The 20,303-nt window shown below is 41.3% G+C and overlaps 1 protein-coding gene across 3 annotated transcripts in view; it reads left to right on the top strand.

Annotated features, from left to right (window-relative positions):
• Window positions 1–891: 891 nt before the first annotated feature.
• The window catches only part of LOC118220129 (vesicle-fusing ATPase), a 61,758-nt gene continuing 42,346 nt past the window's right edge, over window positions 892–20,303 (top strand). For all 3 annotated transcript variants that reach the window (XM_035403772.1, XM_035403771.1, XM_035403773.1), the window contains exon 1: window positions 892–1,037. In XM_035403772.1, coding sequence (XP_035259663.1) covers window positions 1,026–1,037 — 12 coding nt within the window. In that variant the 5' untranslated portion in view covers window positions 892–1,025. The remainder of the gene's footprint in view (window positions 1,038–20,303) is intronic.

Here is a 20,303-nt window from a genome sequence, read left to right as displayed (position 1 = left end):
AATTGAGATTGACAACATAAACGTCCCCTCCCCCAATGTGTACAATACATGGCCTTGATGCATAGTATCAAATGTTGTTCTGTTGTGTGTGTGTGTGTGTATGTGCGTGCGTGCGTGTGTTTGCGTGTTTATGTGGTTTAATGATTTAATGTTGTTTGATAAAGACATTTTAATGAAAGTTGACTGTTTCTACACGCACGCACACAGAATTTGGAACATGAGGGCAATATGCATTTTGACCACGTGGTGGTGGTCATACAGTGTGGCAAATGGCAAATGCTACACCATTTTCACCTGGCGCTTATTTTTTTTTTTTTATTTACAAAATATCTTTTCATTTTGGGATTGCTGATAAAGACATCGTTTTAATGAATGGAAGTTGAATGCGTGTGTAGGAACATTCAACGCTAATTATTTAAAAATGTTATCCTAAATCAATCATAACGTTAAATAATAAGTTCCAGACATCTGCAACAATTTAACTGCTCCGGGTAATTACAATCTGATTCAGTCGTTCAAAAGAACGATGACGTTGGCGAAATGCAGCCAGTGTTTTCCAGTTCACAGGTATCCTGAGTTTCGTACACATGCCTGCTTAGGTGCTGCGCGAATTTAATGATCTGCATATACGAGGATCAGCTACATCTGCCGGTGGCTCACTGAAACGGAAGATAAATTGCCAGATCTAAGATTTGTCAACATATGCGTCTCTGATCCAAAAATATTCGTCAGTTTATAAGAAAAAGTTCACACGTCTATGGTTTCACAAATCTAGACAGTATTAATTGATTAAAACAAAAAAACAAAAAAAGAACGCTACACTATTACTCCACTTCACACTTATATGTATCAGTGAATTTGCGCAGTCCCTGTTTATGACTGACGACCGTGAACACCCCACTGTACGTGCGCGCACCAGTCCCAACGTAAGCGTACACTACTACCCTAAGCTCTGTTTTGCGCTGTCAGTGGTGCTGTGTGGAAGCTTGTGACTGGACTGCTGCTGAGTAACAACAAACACGAAGATGGCGGCCCGGGTAAGTTTTTAAATTATTATGTATTAAAGCGGGTGTACGAAATTCTCGCCGCCAGTCTCGAATGACATAAGTTAAAAGTGGGGAAGTTAAAAGTTTCTGTGAACCAGTCAGTCAAGCTAACAAACGTAGCGCTGATGCACGTCATTCAAACCTCAACCAGCCCGGAAGATGTATTTGTGTGCTCTGCCCCTGGTTATGAAGCTGGCCAGTCTGCCAGTATCGCGCACAGAACTGAAGTAAATTAGCTGGTAGGCTTGTCTGCCACCTGGCAAGATAGGCAGCTATAGTAGAAGAGCAATTTAAATGACTATCTGTTCTGCCGGGCGGTTTAGACCCGTGAGCAAACTTTAGCAAGCGAGCAATATCTCATAATTTGCTAGCTAGCTGAACCCATCATTAGACATGGTTACGTTGAAATGATTGTTTCAGGTGTTTGGTTACTTGCTGGCTAGTTAGTAATAAGTTGGCTGGTGAAAAAAAATCTATGTTGTTGGCCGCTGTCTGGTATTCCATAATGGTAGCTAGTTAGCTAGCATTATGGAATATTATACAAGTTATTTAGCTAGTTAGTTAGCTAAGTATTTAAACTTTCTTCAAGATTAGTTCAACAATGACTAGCTACTTACCAATACGCAATGCGCTGTTGAGAGTGTAAACCATTCTGTGAGGCTGCCCATTTTTGAAAACGTAGGCTAACAGCAAAAGGAAATGTGGTGGCTAACGAGGAATATTACTATTCATTAGAATCGACGTAACTAACAGCTGTTGTTACGTTAGCAAATGACGAAGTTAGCTAAATGTATAGTATTGTAACTGTTCATATACCTTGAAGATAAAGCAAGCAATCTAAACCGAAAGGCTGTCTTCATGTTTTAGTACTGTCTTTTCCTACTAAGCAGAACTGCGGGTACTATTCTGTTTGGTTTACTGTGACTGGGACCCTGACATGTTCCAATTACCCCACACTGTTTCGAGTTTCCCAGCCAGGGAAGACACCCACCCTGACAGAATTGGAATTTTTGAAATACACAGTGTGTGTGCGTGTGTGGCTTGGGGGCTCATAAAGCATCACTCACGGTGTCTTTAGGTGTGTCTTCAGCTTCCCCTCTTGTCATGAGGAAATGCATTGTGTCATCATGCTTTGCATTTTAAACATGCTTTTGCAGTGCCATGCTTTACTTGCTTGGCCAGCCCTCTTGAAACGGTTCCAATAATGGAACCTCACTGCTCTGTCAGCACTCTGCAAACTCATGACAAGCTGTTCTCCAGGAAACAAAAAAAAACCCTCCTTAATGGCTTGCTCATTTCCATTTCCTCTCCCTCAAGAGCACCTGCTTTCCCAAGGGGAGTTAGCCATGGGGACAGCGTGGGTCTAAGTGCGAGAGCGTTTCTCTGTCACACGTGTAGGGTCAAACCCTAGAGAACTCTCGTCTTGAGGAGCAGACAAGGCAGGGATGTTGGGGAAACGTAATTAAATGAGGCAGTGCCATTACGCACATCGTTCAGCCTACAAAACGCAGTGCAGTCTGTGCAGTCAAGGAAATTACATCTGGGGCTTTTTGACAAAGAAGCATAAAGCCATCACACTGTATCCATCTTGACAGATAGAATCTGTGTTTCTGTGACGAGCAAATTTGATAAAGCCAGTGCACTCCAACGCACTGAATGAAGGCTGGGGCATGTTGCACTGCTGGAGCGTGAACTGGTACTGATGAGTTAAGAGGGTACTCTCATAGCCTCTCTTTGTCTTTTTTTGTACCTTTCCTGCTTTCTGTCTCATTTTGACACTTTGTGCGCTAGGACGGGCAGGGTCTCAGTCATGTGCAAGTTTGGTTTGGACCTGTTCTCAGAACGGGGTGGCTTTGTTCTTTTTGTGAGGATTACTTTGGAGTTCTACATCAGAATGTCTGGAAATTCACTTACTGTATCACTAAGAGCCTCACATCAGGACTTCCTTGCTTATTTTAAACTGGGTTACAAACTCAAGTCAAGTAGAGTCACCATTTCTGCTGGTGGCTGTGGTTTCCTTTCGACAAATATGCAAGTTAGACCTTGAAAATGTGGCTGGACTGTGTAGCGAATCAGTGATTTAAGTGAATCACTCAAGTGTTCAGACACATGGAAAACCAGCACGAACTGTGACCTTTGAGGACTGCAGTCTGAAACCCTGCTCTAAACAGTGCTGGCAGGTTCTAAAGTATTGTTTACATTCCATGCCAGGTGATTATGCAGTCTCCCTTAGTTAACAGGTTCAGCCAGCCTTCTGATTGTAGTATCCACCGTGGACTCGATTCCAAGATCTGAGAACCATATCCAAGGCTAAACATGGCAAATATTGCCTCTGTATTATCAGCAGTACAGACATACATTGCTGTTATAGTCTGATAGACAGTTGTAATTTGCATGATTGGCCCAATATATCAGTTGAACAACCAGAAACAATGCTTAAGAAACTCGTAACTTAGAGGTAGCAGGTTCAATTCCCACTTGGGGAACTGCCATTGTACTCTTCAGGCTACCCAGATTTGCTTCTGTCAATATTCAGATGTATAAATTGACAGCATGTTGAGTAAGTGAATTACTAAATGTAGAATGTAATGTAGATGAAATTCACCAAAAATACCTGAACCGAGGAGCCTCTTATAGGCCTACTGCATGTTCCCAGAAAACATAAATTGCATGTTCACTTGTGCATGGATGTTCCTATAGGAAGAAGAGCCAGGCTGCAACACAGAAAAAATATAGGCTTCAGCTTTAACAGCTCTGCAGCCCTGATATTACACTAAAGCACAATTGGATCTTCTTTGGATCCTTGTGTGTTGATTTTGGGGTGATTTTGTTAATCGTTTTGTCAAGCCATACTTTGGAAGCCTCAAGCTCATTGAGGCTTCAGCTGTTTTTTAATTTTTTTGTTCCACTCCCACAATTCTGGCGGGCGATTGTTTGTGCTGTTCAGAGAGTCGTCAATAATTAATGACAAGCTTTAACGAAAGTGGCGCAAAGTTTGGAGAATATTAATTAATTTGTTCTTCCTCGCTTTCTCATTCGTAACACTTAGGCTAAATACTGTCTGGTACTGTACAATAGTTTTCTCAGTATTCGTAAACTGACTGATTTCTTACTACTTTTAGTTATATAGGCTATATCTTGGGCCACTGTAATAATAAATGTTATTGTTAGCTAAATTATACAATGCATTATCCCATAAAAGCTTTCTCAGTAAATTGCAGCAAAGCCCACACAATATGACTTCTAATTGAGATAACTGGATTTAGTTCAGCACCAAGTTATTTAAATTCACCAAATTTAGGTTTGGTGTACAGTATTGTTAGCTTGGAATTAATGACGAATTGTGCGTGGTTACCATTAAGTATCTTATGACGCTTCAATATCAGAGTGATTTTTGCACGGTATGAATATGGATCTACTGTAACAGGCTGATTGTAAGGTGGATACTTGCTCAGTAAGTCAGTTATCTCAATTAGAAGTCATATTGTGTGGGCTTTGCTGCAATTTACTGAGAAAGCTTTTATGGGATAATGCATTGTATGAGCTAGGGAACCTGTCTGAATCCAGTCCTAGAGGACCGCAGTGTCTGCTGGTTTTCGGTGTGTTTTAGCACCAGTGATTAACACAAAAGTCTTTTTTTGGCCAGAGAACCTCAAGTCCTCAATTGGCTTATGATTGGAAGAAAGCTGCAAAGACCTGAAAAAACCGCAGCTGCAGTTTGACACCCCTGATTTAGGGTCTTACTCATTTGTAGTGTGAACGCAGAAACATTCAAAACATATATCCCTTGTTATACTGTTAGACTACATAAGGAATTAGGCCTATCGCAATACAGTATTTTTTGACAGTTAGGCCTAAATGAGCAGACATTGCTAATGTGAGTACCACCTCGGTAGATTATACACATGTGCATGCAGCGTCATTTACATGTGAATGGGTAATGTTATTTTCCCAGACGTAATGCAGGGCGCTGACTGTTGGTGCAGTCGCGGCTCCGTTCAGCCAAGCGCTCTGAGACGCACAGTGGGCTCGCGGGCCGAGTGAGATGGCGCATTGCTCTGGACCGTTTCCCCTCATCAAAAATTAACATTCGATCAGCCCGGTTTTCCCTCTGCTGCTTACATTTAACGCCAAGTTATTTAGATTGGGAACCCTCTGGCTCTGAACATACCGTACCTTATAAATATATCCTGCATATCCAAGTATGTCTGGGGGAGGAGGGGCGGGGAGAGATTAAGCTAAATCCTGATTATAAAACACATTTTTGTTGATGTGGTCATGCTACATATGATGGCAGTTATACCATAATATGTGCCATATTTTGAAAGCATATATAGCGAACAATTTGGCTTTAGCATCGCTGCCTGTTTGCATCCCTGCGATTGTTCTCTCACTGCAGTTTGCAGCAGAGGCCTTTAGCTGTTAGCCTATTTGGTCCCCAGCCTGGACCTGCTTGGCTTCGAGTCCAGAAGCGTGGGAGTTGCGGTGCGGTGCTGTCACAGCTTGTCAGGCTCTGCATTCGCAGTGTCCTCCCTTTCACTGGCTCTGCGCACAGGAAAACCGAAGGTCCCCAATACACCCGAAACCTGTCCTCCAAGCCTGAAACACTACAGAACACTGAGGGGAACACTGGAACATTTGCATTTAGTCAGTCTCTGTTAAAACCCATGTATCGTGTTTTACCCGATGCGTATTGTCCAACACCGACTTGATGTGTAGCACATGTCTGAAGGCTATAGTGTCTGCTTGTTTTCAGTGTGCTTCACTTCAGTGAAGTCTTTGATTGGCTACAGAATCCATGCACCTTGCTCTTAGGTCGTTTCTTAGCTGCTGATCGAAAGGATACCACACATATTTTCAGGCATTGCAGGCCTCCAGGACATTGGAGTTTGACACTGACATATACAAGGAGGTAAAACTTGAGTTCATGCGCTTTTTTCTGTTTTTCTCATAAACTGACTGACAGGAGGCAGTATTTCAGCCAAATTTACTCTGTGTTTTATGTGCGTTTGGCGTCCATGGGTAACGAGCCTGCCAAAATCTCGCACTACATGGATAACATGGTCGAGGAGTATGCACTTTCAACCACTGTTGCTCCTAGCTGATGTTGTCTTTCCTTTAGACTTACATGCTAACATCACCTTAGCCTCTGTTCCTTGTGAAACATCAGCAAGTTCAGCTGTCTTAGTCACTGAAGCTCCTGCCATATGTGCCCCAACAACCATCCGTCTTTCAAAGTCCCCCAGATGTCGTCTTCTGGCCATGGTAGCCAGAAAAATGGGTCACTGGGCCTGTTTCTGGATTTAAAAAGAAACATTTATGTGTAATGCTTGGTGCACTCTGCAGGACTTTTCAAATCCTAACTGATATTGAAAACGTGGGAGACCCCACTAGACGATTTGGCCAAAACAGAGCATCACACACTTAACATTTATACTCAGGATCAATCAAAGTCCCAACTTTCAGAACCTGGGATCTTGCTTAAACTCATGTGATACAATGTGGCTCTAGAGCAAAACAAACATGGATGCTGACAGTCAGATGAAACTTGTTGCTCTTGTTGTGTGTGCATTGAACAAGCATTCATACTGTTGCCATAATTCGGGTGTGTTCCATTTCTGCTGCTCATCTGGGAGGCAGCAGAAGTCCTCTGTATTTGCCGCCATTTTCCTGTCCTGTTCCACAACTTCCATTTCCCATTTAGCTCGGCTCTTATTGGCAATTGCGGGTTTCTGTTAGGGATTCGCAGGAATAAGACAAATGTTGATTGAATTCTGGCCATACTTTTTGAATACAATGTAAACTTTAAAGGTTCAAAGGCCCCTTTGTAGTGTGTTCCTTGAGTTCATACAACAATTTAGGTCAAGTGTGAGTATGCCCATAATAAGAGCTTAGATTCTTGGTCAATATTTCCACACCATTACTTAATTGAATTGAATACTGCACCCTATTTACAAAATCCTCTTCTGGTTTTAGTGCATTTAGCCCAGTTAGCCATACATGAATAATTATGCATGGCTCAGTGAAGCTATCGGGCTGAAGCTAAGTAGGGCTTGGCTTGGCTAATTCTTGGATGGGCGACCCCCAGAGAAATCTAATTTACTGCTGCAAGAATTGTCCCCTCTGGGTCCTGATTCTTTGAAAACTGGGTCTGTACTATGGAGGGCTAAACATACCAATGATGAAATAAATTGTTAAATAAATGTGGAATTATACATAAATGGATATATGAATAAATAGTAATAAATAATAAATACCTCTCTTCATTTTGACATAAATCATTCATACCTCATGACTGTCCTTTTCACATTATTTCATTTCATAATAATATGTTGTAATTCCAAATGGCATTTTTGTTTTCAAACTCTCCTTTTTCATTTTGTGATAACACTTTTCAAAATGATCAGACTTAATGCCAATCACCAGCTGGTCAACGTTTGCTGTCTATGCTCCAGTCAATGCTGTAACATTGTAATCAGATCAGGAGGGGCAAGGCAGTGTATTTACTGATTGTGTGATGCAGAGGTTTTCTGTACGCAAGACGAGAAAACAGTTATATGGGTTTTTTTTTTAGCCAGTGCAATGTTCCATTTTGCATTATATTGGTGCAAACAACAAAAAATAGTAATAAAAAAATAAGCAAAACTTGCATGCTGGACCAGAGTAATCACACTTTCAATTGCTAGTCGCTGGTTAGTACTAGTTTCTGTCAGTGTTCTAAGAGACAACCGTGAAGTGCTAACCAGGAACTGTGAGTGGGGTGGCTGGTGGCATTAGCTCCGCTAGCTTGTTAGCTAGGTAGCAAGCAATGGGTTTTTAACCGGAGGTGTTCTTGACTAACCAACGGAAACTGAATAATAAATAAAAAGTGAAACCAACATTTGAGAACTGGATCAAAATAACAACATTCTAGCTGCAAAATTGAAGATGAAAAATCACCAAAAATACTTCTTGGTCATGACACATTATGTCTGGTCAGTAAATCCCATACATATTTTTTTTTTGCCTTTGCCTAATGTTAACTGCGTGTACCTGCATTCCCTCAGTAAATCACTAATTCACCAGCCACCTTTGAATTTTTTTCACTCGTCTCTCCGCTGTTCATTTTCGGTCCGTCACTGTGTAGCGGCTCCCCAGAATACCACAGTTGATGCTGCCGCAGGAAGGTGGGGTCGAACGAGGAGGCCAGGTTGGCTCTGCTGTGATCTGTTTGCTGTAGGATTGTCACAGCAGGTGTGAACTCCACTGAACTCTGCAGCTTTTTGCTGTTTCCCACTCACTTGAGTTTTAAATGGACTGTGCAATCAATATCAGTGCTGGGGATGACATTGGCTATCATCAGCATTAAGAAACTGACAGGGAAACGCTGTCTAGTCTCGTTTTGGTTAATCATAATCTATGACTTTGAGTTTGAAAAACGTCAAATGACAAATATTTACTTTGTGCACGGTATAGGCTGGCTAGGCTACATGTAGCCTACCTTGCACTAGTTTCCTTTTAACAAATCTTTTCAACCAGTATTTCTTTTCTCTAAATTTAAAATGTTTTTTTTATATAGCCCATCTTGTAAATGCAGCATCTGTCTATCATTTCAGGAGAGTGGAGACAGTCAATAATTAAATACTAAAACATGAGGTGGTTTTCATGTGCAACCACTGAAAACCACCTCAAGTCCCCTAAAGAACACACTCTGCTTCATCTCTTGACCAAAACCCAACCGGTGTTCCATTGACATGCCCTACAGAATTCAGTGTGGCTTTCTGTGTAGGTACAGTATTTGTGCTACCCTGTTATTCACTACAGTAAAACAACAGCTACTGTTGATTTAGCCTTACAGTTTTTATGCCACAAACACTTTAACATAAGAAAGGCTCATCAGATTTTGATGGCAAATTTCTGTTTTGCTTAGGGGGTGTGTGTACGCGTGGGTAGGCCAAGATGTTGCTGGAAGCATTAAGTGAGCCGTTGTTTTTTGTTTGTTTGGCGTGTGGTGCATGTACCGAATCGCAGTGATACACAAAAGTTTATACACCATTTAGGAGAGTGTTACAAATGAATGTTGCAATGTTCTGTAATGGCTGCATCTCCACTAATGGAAACTGTACAGTACATCCCATTATCAGAAGATAATCAATTTAGTCTTTCACCCTTGCATCCTTTACCCAAAGATTTAGTGATGGTCATAAATTCTAAATCGGATTCACTTCCCTCAAGGGCTTATTGAGAGCATAGCTACAGCTCTGTTTTCCAAAATAAAAGCATTATAACATAAACTGAAATGATACATAGCAATGCATTCTAAGACTGCTGGAGGCTGTGGCTCCACTCCCGAGTAGGCTGAATATCCAGGGGCGTGGTTTTCATCATTGATGATTCGCGTTAATGTGGTCACATCCAACTACACACCTTGTATTCAGATCCAATCAGTGACTCTTAAAACAGTAGCCTACCTCTAGATAATGTGAACCATCAACTGTCTTTTTAAAAGAAGAATTTTCACCAGCAATCCCGTGGTGCATTGCCCCAAACAAATTGCTGTAGGTGTTTTATAAAGTATTTTTAAAAAGTATGAAGTATAGTCTAGAAACAATACAAAAAAAACTATTTTGAAACCGGAACCAAATGTGAGATTAGTAATTTACTATTTTCAGTTCAGTTTTTTCCAGTGGAGGTTCTCTTTAAGAACAAATGAGTAAAGATTAAGGTAGATGTTGCGTAAAGCAGTGCAGTAGAGGAAAGGACAGGATTGGGTTAAGCGCCGTGGACCCTGATGCCGAAGCTGAAGATATATGGGGGAGGGGCCAGTGCTGCTCTTGGCAGTCTGAACACAGATGAGGTTCCCCTCCCTCTGCATAATTAAAGACCGTAGGGATGCTCGCGGGCGGCTGTTCTGCCTAATACAGATGCCGTGAGTGATGCTGGCGTATCTAATGACAAGACCTGCCAACCGCGCATCATCTTGTGTCCGTCGATGCTTCTTTCCTTTTAGGCTTAAAATGACTAGCTGACCATTGTGCGTGTTTCGCGTCCGCTGAGCCGATCGTTGGGGACGGCCTTGATGGGCACCCTGGTGACTGAGGGTCCCCTTTGTTAGCGCTCTTAACTCTCAGGCCCACTCGAGGAAAATTTAGACTGTAGCCTACAAATTGAGCAAATTAAACAGACACCCATGTGTGATGCCCAGGACCTAGATCCCACGCCTGTGGGCTGGCAGCTAAGATAAGGCAGGCTTGCACCTTTGTGGATCTTTCACCATGGCAACGGCTTGCTGCCTGTGCTTCCCGAGCTGCCAAGCGCGCTGGCCTCTTTTCTGAACGGAAATCCTAGCGAGATGTTCTGTTGTCTGACTGAACAGCTTCTACCATATTATGTGCTGTGCTGAACAGGTTGGTGGGTTTTGGCTGAGAAATGTATATTTGGGCCTGAATTTGAATGGGCAGACTGTTACCAACCTCATTCACCAGCCCCTTCCTATAACGAGAGTCTGGTTTCCACAATTTTATATAGAGCAAACCCCTGACCCCCTCTATATCGTATCTTTCAGGATGATAGGTTGAAGATGAGTTGTTACATGCCAACTCAAACAGAAATGGGACGTTGCATTGTGGTTTTGATAGAAGGGTTTACCACAAAAATTTCACATGCTGAGTGCATTCCTGCATTTTAATTCATTTCATGCAAAGGTAATCTAAAGCTGCGTTTCCACCCAAAGTACCCGGAACTTTTAGTCCCAGGAACTACTTTTCAAGGAACTAAAAGGTTCCTTCAGCCCGTTGTTGTCTGCGTTTCCACCACGGTCTAAAGTCCCGCGACGATTAGGCAAATTAGTCCGCTGACGTATGAAAAAGCGACGTCATCGTCGGTCCATCTGTCCTATGATTTCTTCTGTACTGCCACCGAAGTACGTTATTTTCTAATAATGGGACAGCCCGGAGGGGTTTATTCCACTTATACAACGGGTTACCAACAATGACTATATATGGTTACTTTAGTATTTATTGATTTTTATCGACTTAATCACCTGAAATTAAAATATTTTTCCGTGGCTGTTTGGGCATATTATTTTACCATTGTCAAGCAAAACTCCCCTTGGTGGTTCCACTTGGACCATTGTTATGCAACAAACAGGATATAACAGACCAATATACAGATTGTAACTGTTTTACATATCCTCTCAAACACATTCATTAGGCTATGTTTTTATGTGAACATTCATTTTCATATCTTGACATCCGAGGCGACAGAATGCATTCACATTCCACAAATAACTGGTAACAACATTTATAGCAGAAAACATGCACACATCGTAAACAATTTTGGCTGTTGAATTGATTCATTCGACTCTCATCGTCATTTCCATATTATCGCAAAATGACAAGAATAAATAGAATGAAAACTTGGACTTGCGTGAAAATTTATATCAATATTGCAGTGCTACAGCCACCGTTTGCTTTCATCTTTTAAAGTTACTGTTGGCGGAGCAGCTAAATACTTGAAGCGTGCCCTGCAGATGCAAACCATGCACGATAAATTAAAGTCCATATGTCTAGTCTTCCTGGTCTTTTTGTGGAATAGCAGAATCGCAGAGTAAAATTGTGGCAGCTTGAAAAAGCAAAAGGGACGATTACTAGAATTAACCTGTTATTTTACCCTGACAAAAAGTGCGGAAGGTGATTTTTTTCCAGTTTGCTTTTACTGTATCCCCAACGTAAATTACGCAGAACTACCGCATGCCTCACATAAGCCGCGTTTCCACCGCAGGAACTATACCCCGGAACTAGGAACCTTTTGAGGAACTCAGTGCGTTTCCACCGCAGGAACTAGGGTCTAAATGTAGTTCTGGGGGCTTTGTTTTACCCCCCAAAACGTTCCTGCTCGGGGGGTAGTACTTTCCGAAAGTACAGGAACCTTTTGGGTGGAGCTTGCAGCGCTGAACATTTCTGATTGGTCGAGTACTCGTAGCATTTGTGTTGTATTTATTTTCCGCCATTACCCGCCATGTTTGAAAATATGCAGCGGCAAACCAATTAATTTTCATAATAACTTCAAATCAAACTTGTATGTTATGCGGCGCAGTAGCCTACTTTTGGTTATAGCCTGTCAACGTCTTGGAATTATAACGTGTGCTCTTCTGTTCTTTTCTTGCTTTAGTATTCGTTTTATAAAATGCTAAACATTCGTGCTGGGACAGCATATTACGTAGGCTACCAAAACATTCAAACGGATTAATTCGGTTGCTGAATATTTTCTTCCGGATTTTCTTTGTTAGCCCGTTGTAATTGACTCAAAACGTTTGATACAGTTATGTGAGGTATGCGGTAGTTCTGCATAATTAACATTGGTGATACAGTACAAGCAAACTGGAAATCACCTTCCGCACTTTTTATCCGGGTAAAATAACAGGTTAATTCTAGTAATCTTCCCTTTAGCTTTTTCAGACTGCCGTAATTTTACTCAATTTTACTGCCATTTTTCAATTCCACGAAAAGACCAGGAAGACTATGGACTCATTTATTGTGCATGGTTCGCATTTGGAGGGCACACTTCGCTGCTCGGCTAGCAGTAACTTCGAAGGAAAGCAAACGGTGGCTGTACCACTACTAATTTACATTTTCACGCAAGTCCGAGTTTTCGTTGTATTCTTGTCATTTTGCGATTAGCCTATATGGAATTGACGACGAGAAAGTAATAAAACAGCAAATTGTTTACAACGTGTGCATGTTTTCTGCTGTTAATGAATGTGTTTGAGAGGATATATGAAAATCAATAAATACAAAAGTAACCATATATAGTCATTGTTGGTAACCCGTTGTATATAAGTGGAATAAACCCCTCCGGGCTGTCCCGGTTATTAGAAAATAATGTAGGCTACTTCGGTGGTAGTATGGGGTTACAGAAGATATCATGACAGATGGACCGACGACAACGTCAGTGGGCTAATTTGCCTAATCTTCGCGGTACTTTAGACCCCGGTGGAAACGCAGACAACCATTGGCTGAAGGAACCTTTTAGTTCCTGGTAAAGTAGTTCCTGGGACTGAAAGTTCCGGGTAATTTTGGTGGAAACGCGGCTTATAGTGTCAAGCATTTTGAGTCAATTATAACACGCTACAAAGAAAATCCGGATGAAAATATTCAGCAACTGAATTAAATCGTTTGAATGTTTCGGTACGTAATATGCTGTCCCAGCACGAATGCTTAATATTTTATAAAAAACCAACTTAATGCTAAAGCAAGAAAAGAACAGAAGAGCACACGTTATAATCCTCAATCTTAATTTCTTATCTGTAGACGTTGGCAGGCTATAACCAAAAGTAAGCTACTGCGCCGCATAACATAATGTTTGAATTCAAGTTATTATTTTATAAATAATAAATCGGTTTACGGCTGCAGATTTTTTTAAATGGTGGTTGAAATAAAATGCTGCGAGTACTCGACCAATGTTCAGCGCTTGCGCCCCACCCCAAAAGTTCCTGTACTTTTCGAAAGTACTACTTTTTTGGGGGTAAAATAAAGTCCCCGGAACTTAATTTAGACCCTGGTTCCTGCGGTGGAAACGCGGCCTTTTCTTACATTTGGTCAGGCTAACATGACATATCTTCACATCCTGAGGTTACATGTAGCTAACAATCAGCTTGTTTGACATGCAATTTATACTACTTTTAAGGGAAAAAAAAACCAGGAACTTGTTATCTATTTCTGGAAAGTTGACACACAACAATAAAGTTTATGTTTGGAAAAGGTCAGACAGCACTGTTTCCGTTTGAGTCTCAATAGAATGACCTGGATTTATTCCCCGAGTAGGGTTGCTTTGGTGCTTTCATTTTTTTTCAGAATGCATGGACTGCATGCATGCATGTATTTGCTAAAATATTTTGGAGTAGTGTGTCAGAGTGGAGTAGTTTACCTGAGTTTGCAAACTTGCAGGTTCAGTGACCTTAGAAATCACAACAAACAAAAACTGACGGGACCTTCTGAATTAATTGTATTTCGCCATGAGAGCTTGTATAAGAAGACATATTCAACATTAAGGTTCCCTCTCTGTTTGGCAAAAGGAGAAATTCTACCAGTAGACACAGAACATACCAGCATCCTTAGGAGAAGTGTGTCTGGCATTGTGGCTTTTACCCCTTTACTACAGGGACCAGGCCAGTGTTTTTGGTAGTTTACTTTGATTTATTTGTCTAGACAACTGTTATAACAGCAATAGCTGTTAATAGCTACACTCCACTGCCCTACACAGTAAAATGTCTGGTGTTAATTCAACACTAACCAATTACATTTTGTTCTCATTGGGTTGAACTACTACTGGACATTTTGCTGTGTACTTTCCTACTACCACTTTAGACTTGAGGACACTAGTGACATTTTGCTGTGTGTTAGGATGGAGAAGCAGTATGATGCATTTACATCACATTTAAGCATTTAGCAGTTGCTCTTGTCCAGAATGATTCGCACAGCTAACATTTTAGATCCAGTCCACCAGGATGTGTACTGAAAGCTCACGGGTCCAATTGCCAGTGTCCCACCTTAGAATTGAACCCGCAATTTTGGAGTTACGTATCCAGGTCTCTAACTGGTGTACACTGCTGCATACCGCCCCTCTGTCTCAGTATTCCATTGAAAAAGTCCTATCCAGCCTCCAGTCTAAAACACCAAGCCCTCCTCGCTGCTTCTGTGAAGGCTTGCCTGCTTAATGCTGAAAATGTGGGTGAGCTTCCTGGGTGAAACCAGCCCCCTCCGTGCGGCAGACACTACCGAGGGACGTGGGACAGTCAGGACGGCTTTGACAGTCCCCTCCGTACTTACCCAGCGCTGTTGCAAGGTCCCCGCAAGATTGCAACGTCGTCCTGTCCCCCACGTGCCGGTGTCATTCACTATTATCATCCCCGGCGCGGTTCGAGGAGGCCAGAGGGCACAACCTCATCCTTAAAGAAGACACTGAGCGTTCGTTAGGCTGCGAGAGGGATCATTAGCCCTTTCTTAGCTCTTCATAGCTCTTCTTCTGCCGCAGGGATATAAGCATTAAAGTGGGGGCTGTGCTCCCCTCCACCTTTCCACCGTGCCTGCTCCAATGCGGCCCCAAGGCTCTGGAATAGTCTACCATTTTCTATTAGGTCTTCTCCCTCCATTGACTCTTTTAAATCCCGTATAAAGACACACCTTTTTACATTGGCGTATGAGTTTTAATGCTTGGCATGTGTTGTGTCGTTGTGTATTGCATTTTATACCTTTTGTTTATTTATTTTATGCATCTTTTTAATTTTCATTGTACAGCACTTTGGTCAACTTCTGTTGTTTTTAAATAATATAAATAAACTTGAACTTGTCTTGGTAGCACTGTTTAGCGCAGATTGATCTTGGCTCTTGTTCCTTCAACGGCGGTGTGGCCGAAGATGCTGGAGACTCAGACCATCAAGATCGCGACGGATGAAGCCGTCTCTGCGTAGTGGAAATGCACTATTTTGTCTGGACCATGCGAGTTGTGCTACAGAGAGCAAGCCCACGCTGCTCAAAAGCCAATCTAATTAGCATTATTTCCACATGCTGCTGTGCATGCTGGGTAAATGGAGGAAGAGGGCGAACGCTTCCATACTGCCCTTCTGTCAGAGCTCTGTGCGGTCATGCCCCATACTGTGTTTTGCAGAAAGAACCTGAATGCCTGTCAGTGTAACACTGCTACTGATCAGGTGGATGTTTCATGTAGAATTTCAGTTTTCTTTGAAGCAGTGTCACCTATTGTTTGGGCATTCATTTGGGCATTGTCAGGAACATCATAATGGTTTAAAAATATGGTTTAATACCTTTCAGAATTAATGTCTAGGCCTATCGCGAAGTAGTATAGTATTACTAACATAAATTTAAAGGGATTAATTATGCAACAGATTCATTTTGCTCCCACATTTCCCCAGATTAAATATTAACTAAGTAGAAGTTTCAGTTACGTCATTCTTGTCATTTAACAATTTACAGCTCAAGCATGGAAAAGTCTCCTTGGTGATCAATAGCAGGGAGAAAAGGGAGCAGATCAGCGGCACTGCAGTAGTAATTTGGTATGAGTAGTCAGCACTACGATGTCACAGCAGACATGGATCCACACATTTCTAGTGAAGTAGCAAATTTACAAGGATCCTCAGGAACCAGGCACCTCCCCCATTCTATTCAGCTCCTTTTGGTTTTAGTTTTCTTCTGCCAGATTAATTTATCCAATTTTGATGACTGGCAGTGCTTAAAGTGAAGGAGCGCTCTTGTTTTGTCAAGATTAATGAAGAACACTTAGGGGTAGTATTTATAGACTTGTGAGTGTGGAAGAAATACTGCAGGTCTGAGGGACTGACGGCAGGCAGCCCTTATGGAGTGATGTATGCCTCTGCCTATACCGTATGAGGTAAATGTTCTGCTCTGGGCAGGGAGCCATGCCTGCAGTGGGTATTTCTCACTGGCTCACTGCTTCTAGCGCATTCTGTCACACAGGCCACTGTGCATGCGCACACCTGCAGGCACACGCAGAGGCATTGACTGACCAGCTGCTAGGCTGCTCTGTTGCTAGCACAGGTAACGCAGCGCATTGTTGTCACCCAAACCAAAGAAGTGCTGCAGTTAGTGCTGCAGTCCAAGAATTATGTAACAAAAGATTTACACACATCAAAGTGTGCTTATTGGTCTATCCTTTTACAAAGCTTGTATGATATATCCGTTTTCAGTAGAAATGCAAAGCTAGCATTTTTTTAGCGAGTAATTAAGAAAGCCATTCAGTTAAAAACAAGGGATTAAATTTCTCTTAAATTAAGTTCCCTTTGTTTGGAATTGGCCGTTGATAGCCAACTTTTTTTTTTCTTCTTTTACTGCTGGAAAAGCATCCCCATGGCAACCAGAATGTAATGCGGGCACAGTCAATGGAATAGACTTCATGCTTTATTTATTTAGCCTGTTCATTTTTTTGTCTCAATTCGTGTGCATATCTTCTTGGGGAATGCATGATTTGTTGGTAAGAGTCTGTGAGCAAGGTGTTTTGGTTAAAAAAAAAAAAGTTTCTTGTTTTTTTGAGATTGAATAATTCAATTCGCTTCTTGTGGAAAGGCATATAATTCAGAATTCAAATATATACTGATATGTTCTGTGCAGAGGGCTGATTGCTTAGTGCTTGTTACTTTGCAGCCATCTGCTTTTTGTCAGTGCATCAGTACAGTCGCCCACTAATCTTCACCCCATTACAGGCACCCAGAATCTTTAATATTTGCACCAAGCAATACTATAGTCACACCTTTGTGACTATAGTATTGTGGAGGTAATTGCGGAGGTAATGTTTTTCACATTGTGCATTTTCTCCACTAAGGTATGACAGAGAAAGTGCTATGCCGTTGTTGTTCATTTTGTAATTCCACTCCCAACACATACAACTCCAGTCAGATGCACACTGTAGGGTTTTTGGCAATGATTCTACATTACATAGGGCTTAGTGCTGAGGTGAGCATACTTTTCAGCTAACACAAAACGTTTTCACAGTGTTGCTGCCATGTAGTGGCAATGTTATTACATTGACAAAGCATTCCAGTAACATTGTGAGAACATTCTGTGTTAGCAGAACAGGATGAGCCACCTAGTTGGTGACATTCACATTTATTTATAACATCACATTTGGCAAATGTTTATTAGGATGTATTGCTTGCTACAGTGATGTAAAAAAAAGCACACCCTCTTTCAGTACTGTGATTTCTCATATTAGGACATAGCTAAGGGTTTTTATGGTCCTCACCATATACTAACAGTAGATAAATCTAGCCTTATGTGACTCATAACACATGCACACACGCGCGCACACACAAATTTTACGTTGCCATTTTCTTTGGTTTCGTTATTTCAAGTTTGTGTAACAGGTTTGTGTAGCATGTCGAGGGGAAAGATGATATCTGTGATGTTCTCAGAGAAGCAATTGCTGCTGCTTATCAGTCTGTGAAGGGATATAAATGCATTTCCAAACAATATGAAGCTATCATTCCCCAATGAGGAAGATCATTTACAAATGGAGAACATGTAAGACAATTGCCAGTCTTCCAGGAGTGGTCGTCCCAGCAAATTAGCCCCAAGATCAGAACGTATGATGCGCTGAGAAATTTCAAAGAACCCTAAAGGTACATCCAGGGATCTACAGGCCTCTGCCAACACAGAGTTCATGACCCCACCATTAGGAAAAGGCTGAACAAGCATGGTTTTCGTGGAAAGGTAAGACAAAATCAAAGTGATATCTGTACCTGAGTAGCACTTATGCTGAAGGGTGTGTAGCTATGAAGTCATTGTCCATAAAAACCAAAAGGATACTTGCACTCCAAACAAAGAAAATAAGAAAAAAGCCACGAAAACAAAGTGCAAAACTTTTCACTTGCACTGTTAAATATTTGCATTTTATTTTCTTGCATTTTTGTTTTTATGGATATTTCATGGAAAGGTAAAAACAAAAAGAACATTGCAGTTTGAATATGTCCCTTCATCGTGCAATGTCAAGGATGCCCACATGTAAAGCTTCAAGTGACATGGTCAGTTGTAAGGCTTGTCCTAATCCAATCTGCATGGTAGAGCAGGAGCCAGGTGTCTGTGCTAAGCCTCCACTTGTATATGCAAGGTAATCTTTGGCTTCTGACCAAATTTAAACAGATGATCCAAGAAGTGTGTAAATTAGCTATCATTGACAAAATACATCCATTCATAAGGGTAATGATATTTATTCAGTGATGATCAAGTGTGCAGTTAGCATTCACATTTTTAAAATTTGTTTATGGCTCTACACAGTAGGCTGTATTTTGAATAGTTTTTTTTACTTCTCTGAATTCAGTATGAAAATATGACTTTTTCGGTCAGTGTCCATATTTTCTTATTTCAGAAGTACGTATTTGAAATGAACTCCCTTATATTTGTAGAGACAACATGAATATGCCGGAGATCAGCTGTTTAAGTAAAAGTGTCTTGAGCTGGCTTTTCCAACTGTGTGCTCTGACACAGGGGACTCTCCAAAATCTGGCCTAATGAGGGTTTTAACAGCAAGGAGTGGCTTGGAAGCTGAACTCCTGACCAAGAAATTTAAAATGTCATGTCCCGTGTGGCCTACTTGCTGTGTTTTACCCTCCTCTAGCTCTGTCTGCACCCTCTAGCACAGCGCTTCTCCTTAACTACTTGATTGTAAAATAAAAGTAAAAATAAAAATAGTAGGTGAACTTCAAAAATAGAATTACAATTGCTGTTAATTAGCAGACACTCATATCCAGAGTAACTTATAAGGAATAATAATGGTATATTCATCGATTTGTATTGGTGCTCAGGGCTATTTTGACCTTATCTTAAAATAACCAGCAGCATTGCCAAAGGGATCTTTGGAAAATGAATTGAAATGTAGTGTAGGAAATGCTAGTTTTTTGCATCACGTTTTGCACAACTGCTGGTGCAGTTGGTGAACCAGTTGGTTGGGGGTTTTATTATGAAAGTAGGCTGGATTCAATTTACAGTCTCACGCATGTGCTTGGTCATTAGCTGGGTATGACAGAGCCCACAGGTAAATATATATATATATATTTTTTTTTTTTAAGTTTGCCATTTTGCAAATAAAAATTTGCCGTTAAAATTTTTTTAAATTCCCATTGTATATTTCTGAATACTTTTCTATTAGTTATATGTATTTTTCCTAATGTTTTTTGGTCATTGCCCCTTTGGGATTAACTTGGAAATTTGCATCTACTTGGGTGGCAGTTTATACCAGTCGATCTGTCCCATAATGAAATGTGTGCCAGTAGTCTTGACACAGTAAGCACTGCTGCTGTGAATTACATTGCAGTCCCCTCCCCCACCTCTCATGGGGCCTCTGTGGGATATGAGTTGAAACTGGCAGGAGCCCTGAGGTCTGATTGAATTTGCGAAAGTGCCGGTGCTGAGGATGTGAATGTGTGGTTGTGTTATGAGCTCTGGCAGCTGGGCTCTCGGAACAGGGATTTTTTGTGTCTCACTGCCAGGCAGAACAGGAGGGATTACTCCCGAGTTACTCTGACCTTGACACTTTGACACTTCAGCAGATGTATAGACATCCACTTCCAATGTGGTTGCATGATGACTGTGTTCCTTTGTTAGTTTTTTAGTTTTGGGAGGACAGTGGCATTGGTTGGAATTTATTTCAGAAACAATAGACTGTTTAGCCTTCTGGACCTAGGGGACACCTTACCTGAGTTTAGGAGAAGTACACAAGTGAACATTAACTATTTTTCAACTCAGTCTC

Source organism: Anguilla anguilla, chromosome 2 (assembly GCF_013347855.1).
Source record: "Anguilla anguilla isolate fAngAng1 chromosome 2, fAngAng1.pri, whole genome shotgun sequence".
Classification (NCBI taxonomy): Eukaryota; Metazoa; Chordata; class Actinopteri; order Anguilliformes; family Anguillidae; genus Anguilla; species Anguilla anguilla.
The sequence above is the reverse complement of the archived record's forward strand: the minus strand, read 5'-3'. Positions and strand labels throughout refer to the sequence as shown.